The following is a 13,339-nucleotide window of genomic DNA, read 5'->3' on the forward strand; positions in this document are numbered from 1 at the left end:
AGAAATAACACTTTGTGAATACTCACCATACTTCTTCTAATGTAGTCTATAGCTTTTTTCATGTTGATGCCAGACCAATTATCGAGCATGTAGCAGATGCAGGAAGCACAGTACACAAACCGCATATCATTCTCACTTCCTTCCAGCACTGCACAGAAGCTGAAAGAAACATTTCTGTCATGATACCGTGTACAGCCTTTCACATCAGAAAATATAACAAGCAGTTGAAGGAATTGCATAATTTTTCTTTTAGAAGTGTTCATGTAAATATAACCCAAAGATATGTTAGATTTTGTTTTCAGAATACATCTATTAATGTTTAGGGCCCTGAGAAACTTTATTTCCAGCCATGTAATGGTCTTTACTTATTCAAAGACATTAATGCTTAGAGTCTTTCACTCATCACAGTGGTTATTAATGTATGAGTTGCCACATTAACATTTGACTCTTTTGGGAAGAGTTCTTTACCCTCCTAGAAATCTTAACAGCTTCACAAGGCTTTCTTTCCTGACTTTGATTTAAGAATCAGTTTCCCACATATAAATATAATTGTTATTACTACCCTTTCTAATACAAATGGTGAAAATTACCTCCGATTTTGGTTTTTGATTTCTTATGACTACCATCTTTCCAAACTCTGTGAATATTTTAAAGTTGCATCTCAGAGATGCTGTGATTCAGATCCTTGTAACAAAAATAGCATCTCCACTAGATAACTGACAGTCCCTTGTATTCAGCATCGATGAGACCACACCTTCAGTGTTGTGCTCAGTTTTGGACCCCTCACTACAAGGAGGACATTGAGGTACTAGAGCATGAGCAAAGAAGGGCAACAACCTGACGAAGGGTCAAAAGACCAAGTCTTACGAGGAGCAGATCAGGGAATTGTGTTGGTTAGTCTGGAATAAAGAAGGCTGAGGGAAGACTTTATCACTCTACAACTACCTGAAAGTAGATAGCAGTGAGGTGGGTGTCAGTCTTTTTTTCCGAAGTAACAAGAGATAGGATGAGAAGAAATGATCTCAAGTTGTACCAAGTGAGATTTATTGGATATTATGAAAAACTTCTTCACTAAAAGGGTCATTAGACATTAGAACAGGCTGCCCAGGGAGATGTCACTGTCCTTGGAGGTATTTAAAAGGTATGTAGGTGTGGTGCTTAGGAGCACTGTTAGCAGGGACTTACTCATGCTAGGCTAAAAGTTGGTCTTGATAATCTTAAGGGTCCTTTCCAACCTAAACGATTATTTGATAAACAGAAATAGGCAATAAAACCGTAACCCAAAAATAAACAGGTACCTCTGGCAATATAAACCTTTTAACTCTTCGTTCTAAGATTGGTTGCCTGACAATCCTCAGTTTGGTGTATTTTGATCACTTAACACACTCCCTATTTGACTCTACAACGCAAGTATATATACCTCCAACATTTACTGGGAGATACTTTCATCTTTCATAACCCAAATGGCACCAGGCCTTGCTCTCTGCTGCTCACACAAGGGATTAATTCTGCTGATCCCAGATATGGTACAAGATATATTGGGAAACCAGGATACTTCTTAATATGTGCCAGTACTATGGTTTACATCTCACCCCACCCTCAAGTGACAACCACACTGTGCATTATCCAGATACTTCAAATCACATTCAGCTAAGGCAGAAATCAAAATACACACATTTATTCATAATGTAAAAGAGATGATATAATTTTTTTTTTAGTTTGTTTCTTCAAACTTTTAGAAGATTTGCACATTTGTACTAGGATAACACTAGAAACATGTCTTTCCCTCACCAAGCTCACTTGCTGCTTCCACCTGGACATGATGTTATGTGGCGTTCACATGTCTTTTGCTTTTGGGACAGTAAAAGTGTTGATCAAAGGTATGAAAACATCAATCACACTACAAACTGGCTCCTGCCAAAGCACTCCCTGCTCCCTATGGGGGCTAGCTGATATTCTTCATCAGGGAATATAAAATACAGGACCATGAGTAAGAGTTATCAATCTGTACATTAAAGCCACTCATGATACAAACATAGGAGAGATTCATACAATACCAGGTTGAAATGGATCTCAAGGATCATCTAGTCCAACCTCTCAGGGTACCAATACAGATTAAATGAGACGGCCCAGTCAAGTTGGGCCTTGAAACTGTGTAATGTAGTGGAATCCACCATTTCCCGTAAGAGTTTATTCCAATGTCTAATAGTTTCAATGGTGAAATCTTTTTTTCTGGCATCTGGTGTGAATCTCCCCAGTAGAAACTTGTACTCGTTAACCCTTTCTTAACTCATGAAGAGTGACAGAAATTTCATTGTGAAATCAAAGATAATTCTTTCAGGAACAACATTTCTATAATTGTGCATTTCTTAAAGTACCCTTTGAAACTTGGCATTCAGTAAGATTTATCAATATAAACACATCATGTGCACTTGAGAAGAGTTTCCTAGCTACCAGCTTCAGCTTGCATTAAAAAAAGAGCAAACAAACCCACAAACCAATGCATATCAAGGGGTATGTACCATCTATTAAAAAAATGCATGCAAAAAGGACAGATCTCCCAAAGACATTTAGTAATATTATATTCATTACCAGTAGTCTATGGACTAAGTATAGAATCATAGAATCAGTCAGGGTTGGAAGGGACCACAAGGATCATCTAGTTCCAACCCCCCTGCCACGGGCAGGGACACCTCACACTACATCAGGCTGGCCAGAGCCTCATCCAGCCTGGCCTTAAACACCTCCACGGATGGGGCCTCAACCACCTCCCTGGGCAACCCATTCCAGGGTCTCACCACTCGGATGGTGAAGAACTTCTTCCTCACGTCCTGCCTGAATCTCACTTCCAGCTTTATGCCATTCCCCCTAGTCCTATCACTACCTGATAGCCTAAAAAGTCCCTCCCCAGCTTTCTTGTAGGCCCCCTTCAGATATGGAAAGGTCACAATGAGGTCACCTCGGAGCCTTCTCTTCTCCAGACTGAACAGACCCAACTCTTTCAGTCTGTCCTCATAGGAGAGGTGCTCCAGCCCTCTGATCATCCTGGTGGCTCTTCTCTGGACACCTTGCAGCATGGCCCTATCCCTCTTGTAATAGGGGCTCCCAAACTGGATGCAGTACTCCAGGTGGGGTCTCACCAGACCTGAGTAGAGGGGGAGAATCACCTCCCTCGACCTGCTGGCCACACTTCTCTTGATGCAGCCCAGGATCTGGTTGGCTTTCTGGGCTACAAGTACACATTGACAGCTCATGTTGAACTTCTCGTCCACCAGCACCCCCAAGTCCCTCTACTCAGGGCTGCTTTCCAGCCAGTCACTGCCCAGCCTGTATTTGTGCTTGGGATTGCCTCGACCCAGATGCAGGACCTTGCACTTTGTCTTGTTGAACCTCATGAGGTTGGCTTGTGCCCACCTCTCCAGCCTGTCAAGGTCCCTCTGGATGCCATCCCTTCCCTCCAGCCTGTCTGCTGCACCACACAGCTTGGTGTCATCAGCAAACTTGCTGAGGGTGCACTCAATGCCACTATCCTTGTCGCCAACAAAGATGTTGAACAAGACTGGTCCCAGGACTGATCCCTGAGGGACTCCACTTGTCACTGGCCTCCACTGGGACGTGGAGCCATTGACAGCCACTCTTTGGGTGCGGCCATCAAGCCAGTTCTTTATCCATCTCATGGTCCACCCATCAAACCCATGTGTCACCAGTTTGGAGATGTGGTGTGGGATGTGGTGTGGGACAGTGTCGAAGGCTTTTCTCAAGTCCAGGTAAATGACATCAGTTGCTCTCCCCTCATCTATTAATGTTGTGACCTTGTCATAGAAGGCTACCAGGCTTGTCAGGCAGGATTTGCCCTTGGTGAAGCCATGCTGACTGTACCCAATCACCTCTTCACTGTTCTGTCTCAGTAGTGCCTCCAGGAGAATCTGCTCCATGATCTTACCAGGCACAGAGGTGAGACTGACTGGCCTGTAGTTCCCTGGTTTTTCCTTCTTCCCCTTTTTGAAAATGGGAGTAATGTTTCCCCTTCTCCAGTCAGTGGGGACTTCCCCAGACTGCCAGGACTTTTGGAATATAATAGAGAGGGGTTTAGCAACCTCATCTGCCAGTTCTCTCAGTACCCATGGGTGTATGCCATCAGGTCCCATGGACTTAAACACTTTCAGGTTCTTCAGGTGATCACGAACCTGATCTTCACTTATGATGGGCAGTTCTTCCTCCCAGTCATTCCCATTAGCTTCTATGACTATTCCAGGAGTGTGGCTGGAGGCCCTTGCAGTGAAGACTGAGGTAAAGAAGTCACTGAGAACCTCAGCCTTTTCCAGGTCACTTGTGACCATTTCACCTGATTCCTTTCTGAGGGGGCCCACACCTTCCCTAGTCTTCTTTTTACCATTAATATACCTGTAGAAATTCTTCGTGTTCCCTTTGACCTCCCTGGCTAGATTGAATTTAAACTGTGCTTTGCCTTTCCTAACCAGGTCTCTTGCTGCTCGGGCAGCTTCCTTATATAGCCCCATTCCAGCTGTCCTTTCCTCCACTCCTTGTAGAGTTTCCTTTTAAGTGATAGTGTGTCCAGCATTTCCTTGCTCATCCAGGCAGGCCTCCTAGCGTTCTTCCCTGCTTTTCTCTTTGTTGCTATACATTACTCCTGGACACAGAGGAGGTGGTCCTTGAATACTGACCAGCTATCCTGGGTCCCTCTTCCCTCTAGGGCTTTGTTCCACGACACTTTGGCCAGCAGATCCCTGAAGCAATCAAAGTCTGCACGCCTAAAGTCCAGGGTCGTAAGCTTAGAATACGTCCTCTTGGTTGCCCTGAGGATGTTAAATTCAACTGCTTCATGGTCACTGCAGCCAAGGCTCTCTCTGAGCCTCACATTGGTTCCCAGCCCTTCCCTGTTGGTGGGAACAAGGTCCAGCATAACACCTTTTCTTGTTGGTTCCTCTACCATTTGGAGAAGGAAGTTGTCATCTATGCAATCCAGGAACATCCTGGATTGCTGGTGCCTTGCTGTGTTGTCCCTCCAGCAGATGTCAGGGCGGTTGAAATCTCCCATGAGGACCAGGGCTTGTGACCTGGAAGCTGCTTCTATTTGCCTGTGGAGGGCCTCATCTGCTTGGTTCTGCTGGTCAGGTGGCCTGTAACAGACCCCTACAGTAACATCACAGTTACCATACAGTAACTTCCCCTGTCTTGACTTTAATTTTAACCCATACACTCTCAACCAGCTCATCATCCTTCCCCTGGTGGAGCTCCACAAATTCCAGCTGGTCACTGACATAGAGGGCAACACCTCCTCCTCTCCTTCCCTGCCTATCCTTCCTAAAGAGCTTGTACCCATCTGTCCCTACATTCCAGTCATGGGAATCATCCCACAAAGTTTCAGTAATAGCCACTATGTCATGGCATCCCAGCGGCACAGTGGCCCTCAATTCATCCTGTTTGTAGCCCAACCTGCGTGCATTTGCATAGAGGCACTTCAGCTGGGCTGGCCCTGTCCTCCTCTTGTGCCAGCTCCCCTTGATTTCCACAGAGTGTCCTGCTGCATCATTCGTGGCTTGCCTCAGGGCAGCAAGTTGAGAGCCCTCACTAGCTCTCCATCCCTCTGTAATTACGTATATTGTTATCTTGTGTCTCTCAAAACTAAATAAACCCCATCCTTCCACAAAGCAGAGCAAATATTATCAGAAGTGTTTTCCAGGGCCCTGAAAAAAGAGACCACCACCACAGAAAACCTCTCTTGTCTAAAGGACAGACCAGAAAAAAAATACTGTCCTCAATATATAAACCAATTTATTACTTTTCCATTAATCAGAAATATCTGCAGTTACAAGCGAACACAATCATTCTCCAATAAAAAAGTAATTCTAAATATACAACAAATTGCTATATGTTCTATGGCTGATAATGAGTACTCAAAATATTTTCTAATAGAAATTACAACATACCTACTTTCATAAAAATCATGTTTATGTTTCATTCCATATGAGCTTCAGAACACAAGATATCTTTTACCTTCCATCCTCAATCTGGAGAGCTCTCAGTCCTGCCAGTATGGCATTCTTATTTACTCGACTTAAATCATCTCCAAGAATAACCAGACATGATAGACCCGTGTAAGTCATTGCTATGTGCCCGCTATCATAGGGATGAGGTATACCTGGACCCTAGAAAAAGGAGAAAAAATTAAAAATATTGAAACATCTTAAGACCTCATATTACAGGTAAGCATTCATTAAAAAAAAAAAAAATCAGAGGTAAGCAATAAATAAATAAATAGGGTCTTTTCCCTTAACTCATTACGGTTAAACTGAAGGCATCCAGCTCAGATTTTCTAATTGAGCTAAGCTACTGCACAGCTCTGCTACCCTTGTAAACAGCCAGTAGGAAGCTATAGAAAAATACCTTTGCCAAGAGCTGTTTTTATGCAAGCGTACAGAAAAAAGAGGGTATGTCCTCAACTGTGCTTAAGTTTATCCCGACATACCGCTGGGCATTAGCTTCCTGGCAGCTGGATAAGGACTGTTAAACAGGCAAACCTCTGGGAGTCCCTTCAACAAAGACTGTAAAATCTAATGATCTGCAAGCAGAAAGTGGTGTGAGGGATTACAAGTAATCTGTCAATTAAAGCTACACCAAATTAGCTTCTCTTGTACTTTCATCTCTATTCTTAAACAATAATCAGAGCTTAAACAATGTGTTTACACACCAAATAATGTTAACTAAGAAGCTAAAATGAGAGCTAAATGCTGACGAGTCACATAATACAAATCGTAATAATGTGCAAGGGATTGATGTAACTGTGCTTACATCAGCATTTTTTCTTCTAATATTTTATAAGCACATCCTGGACCATGGCACCTCATGAAAACAGAAACCATGTCACCAGATGATTTTGAATGGTGGTTCAGTTTAGAGAAACTGGAAAACAACTATTTTAAACAGGATAAAAGCTATTTCAATACTGAGCAGAAGTGACAAGCAAGTTTTTAACTCATTTTACTAACATTATTGCCTAGACAGTTACCATTGTTATTTTGCAATTGTTGTGAATATTATTACTAATATTCATGGGAGTGTGTGATTTGTGTCAAGAGGTGAGTTAGGTTCGAGGAGCTTGTTATGGGGAGATCGCAGGAGCCGTTTTCAAAGAGATCGAACTGACTTCTAACCAGACAGACCAATGATAAAAGCGGTGCTGGCTCTGCCTTGGAATGTGTGGATTTCAGATAAGAAACCTTGGGAAGAGTGCATGTTTAAGGTGGGAGGCTTTTCAGCACTCTGTGAGAAAGATTGCCTCATCTTTTGATCCCATTCTCCTCCTGAGCACCCTAGAACGTTCTAAGAACTCATTGTCATATCCCTGCCTTCTATTTAACATAAGCCTGTTTATGCAAATGAGATAGCTATACAAGAAGGAAAAAAGCTGTTGCTGTGCTTTCATCCCTTTTCTCAGCCCAACACGCTGCTTTACTTGCCCTTATTCCCAATAAAATTTTAAAAGACATTTTTGGGTAGCGTATTTATGACAAATTAATTCTAAAAACACATGCAAAACCCAGTATAGGTCCAAGTTTAAGATTATGTTATGTTATGTATAACCGGCATTTTTCAGGCAAGTTATGCTCATGCCCAAAGCCAAAAAGTTTTGCTTCTATTAAGAAACTAGGAGAAATATACTTATTACTCACTAGATAGCTAGGGACTGATTTCACCCCTGGGAATTAAAAACATTTGTGAAAGGGAGGCAGAAAACAAGGTGAAAGTACCTGCAGCAGCACTGAAAAAGCTCTATGGAAATAGAGCAGAGGAACAAGGGAGAAAGTTGACCTCTCCTGAATTTCCAGCCCTGGACTCTGTTGATAAGGCAGCACTAATCTCAAACAGCTCTCACAACTACTGCTGACAGAGACTTCATCTCTTGCTCTGCACATCCTCCAATCACACACAGAGTTGTGAAAGACAGCAGAGACTTCCGGATATCATCTGAGCCAATGGGATCACAGAGAGACAAGTGCCTGTGATCATGATTAGATGGCTCTTCAGCATCTACAAGAATGAAGACTCCAACATCGGAGTTACCTGTGCCAGTGCTTGGTCACCCTTACCATGAAAAATAGCATTTCCTGATGTTCAGAGGGCGCCCACTTTGTTCTGCTGCATGCCCACTTCCCCAAGTCCTGTCACTGGGCATCACTGACAAGAGTCTGATTCCATGCTCTTTGCACTCTCCCTACAAGTATGCGTAATTTATGAAACCCCTCTGAGCCTTCAGTTCTCCACGCTAAACATTCACAGCTCTCTCAGCCTCTCCTTGTAGGAGATGTACATCAGTCCCAAACAGACTTCTCCATGTGGCACCCTCACAGATGGAGGACAGCTGTTCCATGAAAGCCTAGAAAGCTACGTCAGCAAAGAAACACGTTTTTCTAACTTGATTGGATGACAGTCTCTAACCTCAAAAGCAACAACCAGACCAACTTTAGGGATTTTAAAATCTGTTGTAACAGAACTAAAAATCTTCTGCTTCAGAATTCCTTCCCCTTCAAATTTTTACTATAAGCAGCTTAAAATTCTGCTCCAACTGATACAAATTTGCCCTGACACAGAAAATTATTCAGTTTAATGCAATTGATTAATTTGAATCATTTGTTGAGGAAAAGGCTGAGACACCTAATGCCTTCTTTGACTTGGAGATCAGGATGTGGGGTGAGGCATCAGTAGCTCGCCCCTCATTTATTAATCTTGTGACCTTGTCATAGAAGGCCACCAGGTTTGTCAGGCAGGATTTGCCCTTAGTGAAGCCATGCTGACTGTACCCAATCACCTCTTCATTATTCTTCTGTCTCAGTAGTGCCTCCAGGAGAATCTGCTCCATGATCTTACCAGGCACAGAGGTGAGACTGACTGGCCTGTAGTTCCCTGGTTTTTCCTTCTTCCCCTTTTTGAAAATGGGAGTAATATTTCCCCTTTTCCAGTCAGTGGGGACTTCCCCAGACTGCCAGGACTTTTGGAATATAATAGAGAGGGGTTTAGCAACCTCATCTGCCAGTTCTCTCAGTACCCGTGGGTGTATCCCGTCGGGTCCCATGGACTTAAACACTTTCAGGTTCTTCAGGTGATCATGAACCTGATCTTCACTTATGATGGGCAGTTCTTCCTCCCAGTCCCTGCCATTATTTTCCATTACTCCAGGAGTGTGGCTGGAGGTCTTTACAGCGAAGACTGAGGTAAAGAAGTCACTGAGAACCTCAGCCTTTTCCACGCCACTTGTGACCATTTCACCTGATTCCTTTCTGAGGGGGCCCACACCTTCCCTAGTCTTCTTTTTACCATTAATATACCTGTAAAAATTCGTGTTCCCTTTAACCTCCCTGGTTAGATTCAATTCAAACTGTGCTTTGCCTTTCCTAACCAGGTCTCTTGCTGCTCAGGCAGCTTCCTTATATACCCCCCATTCCAGCTGTCCTTTCCTCCACTCCTTGTAGAGTTTCCTTTTAAGTGATAGTGTGTCCAGCATTTCCTTGCTCATCCAGGCAGGCCTCCTTGCATCCTTCCCTGCTTTCCTTTTTGTTGGTATACATTGCTCCTGGACACAGAGGAGGTGGTCCTTGAATACTGACCAGCTGTCCTGGGCCCCTCTTCCCTCTAGGGCTTTGTTCCACGACACTTTGGCCAGCAGATCCCTGAAGTGATCAAAGTCTGCACACCTGAAGTCCAGGGTCATAAGCTTAGAATACGTCCTCCTGGTTGCCCTGAGGATCTTAAATTCTACTGCTTCATGGTCACTGCAGCCAAGGCTGTCTCTGAGCCTCACATTGGCCACCAGCCCTTGCCTGTTGGTGGGAACAAGGTCCAGCATAACACCTTTTCTTGTTGGTTCCTCTACCATTTGGAGGAGGAAATTGTCATCTATGCAATCCAGGAACATCCTGGATTGCTGGTGCCTTGCTGTGTTGTCCCTCCAGCAGATGTCAGGGCGGTTGAAATCTCCCATGAGGACCAGGGCTTGTGACCTGGAAGCCACTTCTATTTGCCTGTGGAGGGCCTCATCTGCTTGGTTCTGCTGGTCAGGTGGCCTATAACAGACCCCTACAGTAACATCTCCTTCCCCTGTCTTGCCTTTAATTTTAACCCATACACTCTCAACCAACTCATGAACTTGAAGGTTTTTTCCAACCTAAGCAATCATATCATTCTATTTTAGGACTCTAAAGCTTCTCACATTTTGTTAAACAAAATACATACTAGTAGCCGAAAAAAATCCAGAAAGTATTCTCTAGTACTGGGACATCTGCTCACAAAATTTTCCGGCAGTTCTCCCATCAGCCGCCACAAAGAAAAACAAGTTTCCAAGCATCTGTATACCTGAAGTTAAACTGAGCAGAACACAATTTCCTTCTACTTGGAATAACCTAGATCAGGGGAAGTGCAGGAGTTGGCTCTGCTCATGTGACATAAATACATTGAAAATGCTGGAGCCTGTAAATCAATGATAGCTGTTCACCGCTGCTGTTTATACATTTTTATAGGCAGCTCATCTACAAACCAATACTGGTATGAGGAATAATGGGATTAAAAGTAGCTAGTATCTTTATGAAGGAAGAATTGTCTAAGAGAGAGTTGGAATAGAAAGGGAGGAACCAGATAGTTCACCTTATCTATGTATATGTAAATCACCAGGGCCTCTGCTAAGTACCTTACCTTGAACCTTGCTGTAAATCAGTAGGGGTCCTCTGAAGATGACAGACACTGAACACAACCTGAACTTCTGAACTTTTAGGACAGAGGGCAGGCTTACTAGACTAGTGAATATTAACTTCTCCACCCAGAGAAGTGAAAAACCTAATTTAAATGAACATACGATGTATGATGCAGGGGGGGTTACATGTAAAGGGGGACATGTAGTAGGCATTTAGGGAAAGACTGTAAATCCTGAGTACCTTAGCCAATGGGGAAAGGGAGAGGGAAATTTGCGTCTGGGAATTTAGGATAAAAGGGGAGCTGCGACTCCCAGCAAATTTAAGAGACCTCACAGGGAATCGTCCCATGGACTCTCCCTTTATTCGAATAAAGTTTTACAAGATTCCTCTGACTCCATTGTGAACAGGACCTTCTAAATCTGATTAATTTTTCCTTACAGGAATAACAATACAGTGAAAAAGAGTTCAACTTTACATTTGCAAAAAAAAAAAAATTTCCAGAGAAAGACTACATTCACTAAACAAGGAAGGTTTACTCTAGGATATTCAGACTTGCTTTGTAAAACCATATTTATGAAAACTATTCAAACATTTAAACTAACACAGATGTCCATGGTTATTCAGGAAATTTTCTAAGGCACCCATGGTTCTCAAACAAAATTCTCCTTCAAGTGACAAAATTTACACACAGTTTTCACCCAAAGTGAAACTTCCAGCTTCACAAAATATTTTAAATCGTATTTTTCAATACACATGCTAATTCCACATTGCCTGTAAATCTTTGGTAGCCTACAAACATATTTAAGTAATTGGGTCCTTCTTTTCTAATGAATTTTGTATTTCAGTATTTCTGTTACACTGTATTCACTGCAGTAAAAACAGGATGCAAAGTATAATAAGCACACATAATCTATGCTCACAAAACAAAATAATACAATAATCCCCCAAATTAACTGTTTCAATCTCTACAATACTGGAACTAGTACAATTTTGTAAGTCTAGTAGTTTTAATCAAGAGCACAAACTATATTTGTATGATACATATAAAGCAAACAAGTGGCTGCTGCTTGAACACACAGTCATGAAGTTCAGAGCTAAATTTGTACTGTCATCGGCTTCTACGCTTGAGCAAACAACAAATATTTAGGTAGTAATAATACAGAAAAGACTGTTAGGGTCCATGATTTTGAAACAATGGAACCATGGAGATGGTCTAAGCATTCAAGAACAGATACTCCAAAGTCACATCACAGGGGATCACAAGTCTTTGCTTTCCTGAGTGATTTCAGAATATTTCAGGGCAACATTTCTGGAAATCCTTTAAACCTTCATAGCCAATAAATCAAGCAGATCTGATCCCTCTGATGCAAATGCAAGGAAAAAAACTATTGCAATGTTTCAATAAAAAGCACATCCATCTGCAAGAAATTTTCTACAGATAATGATCTTGTAGCTAATTTCCACAACCTACATAACTCCACCCCCATGTGCCTTCTGCAGATTGGTTAACACAATGATACACTACTCTTGAAAAGAGAATTTTTAAGTATGAAGCAATTAATATTGGCAGATGACAGGCATATTGCCACTTTGACGATCTTACACACTTTCTGTCTTTAGAGGCCTTTTTATGATCTTGGAATTACATCCAGAACTTACTGTTCAAGTTTAACACACTGGAGAGGATTTGAAAAAGGTTCCCAAAAACATGCACTGATTTAATTTACTACACCACATGGCACTGACCCAAACCTTTGAGGAAATATGTCTGACATTATTATCTCAGTTTGTCTTTATTCAGAAAAGTCTTCATAACAGCATTACATAAAGCTGTTGTATCACAACAATAGCATCGACAACCTCAGCTTCTTCAGGTGACTGTTACCAAAGACAACCATCTTCCTCTTGAGTAAAACATGTTTATTTCTTGTGCAGGTATACTGAAATACTGTTTACTATTGTGCCTTTAAATTTTACAAAACATCCCAAGTAAGTCACCACTTCAGATCCCAAATTGTTTTCCGTTTAAAGCAGAAGCTTTCCTTTTTTACCTTAAAGCTTAGCAGGTGGTTGGATTGCCACTGAGGTTAATTCCTATTAGAACAGATTAATTCATCTTGCTGTGTCATGCAACACAGACACCATCTGTAGCGTAAAACAGGATAAACACCAAAGCAAACGAAGAAACAAATTACCTTGCCTGTCACATGCTGCTGTAGCACCTGGTGTAGAAACGTAAAAAATCCTCATAACAATTGTCTTTCCCTTGCTAAAGTCTGAATATTACTGCTATGAATATTTGGCAATCTTGCTATGCACAGGCATATGCAGTTAGTATTCCAAGATAGATTAATATTCACACAAATTATTCAGAAGTATAAAGTTACACTTTTAAGGCTAAATAAAAATTAGGCCAAAACAGGCTGCTGTACTACCTTCACACTTAGCTCAAGTGTTTTTACACTCCCGCTACAATCATTTGTGTATCAGATGACCATCCTTACTTTTAATTTCAGATTCCAAGATTCATTTATTCACATTTAAAATCCTGGTGATAATTTAGCGCTTTTCCAGATTTTCATCCACTCTTCAGTGAGATTTGACTCTTCACTTTTAAACACAGAACTACTGTA

The 13,339-nt window shown here is 42.0% G+C and overlaps 1 protein-coding gene across 1 annotated transcript in view; it reads right to left on the reverse strand.

Annotated features, from left to right (window-relative positions):
- Positions 1-13,339, reverse strand: part of PGGT1B (protein geranylgeranyltransferase type I subunit beta) — a 46,030-nt gene that overhangs the window by 13,202 nt on the left and 19,489 nt on the right. Inside the window, exons 3-4 of the mRNA XM_054398262.1 lie at positions 6,019-6,170; positions 27-159 (exon numbers count right to left, since the gene is read on the reverse strand). Of these exons, the coding sequence (XP_054254237.1) occupies positions 27-159; positions 6,019-6,170 (285 nt within the window). The remainder of the gene's footprint in view (positions 1-26; positions 160-6,018; positions 6,171-13,339) is intronic.

This window comes from Indicator indicator, chromosome Z (genome assembly GCF_027791375.1).
Source record: "Indicator indicator isolate 239-I01 chromosome Z, UM_Iind_1.1, whole genome shotgun sequence".
In the NCBI taxonomy this organism is placed as follows: Eukaryota; Metazoa; Chordata; class Aves; order Piciformes; family Indicatoridae; genus Indicator; species Indicator indicator.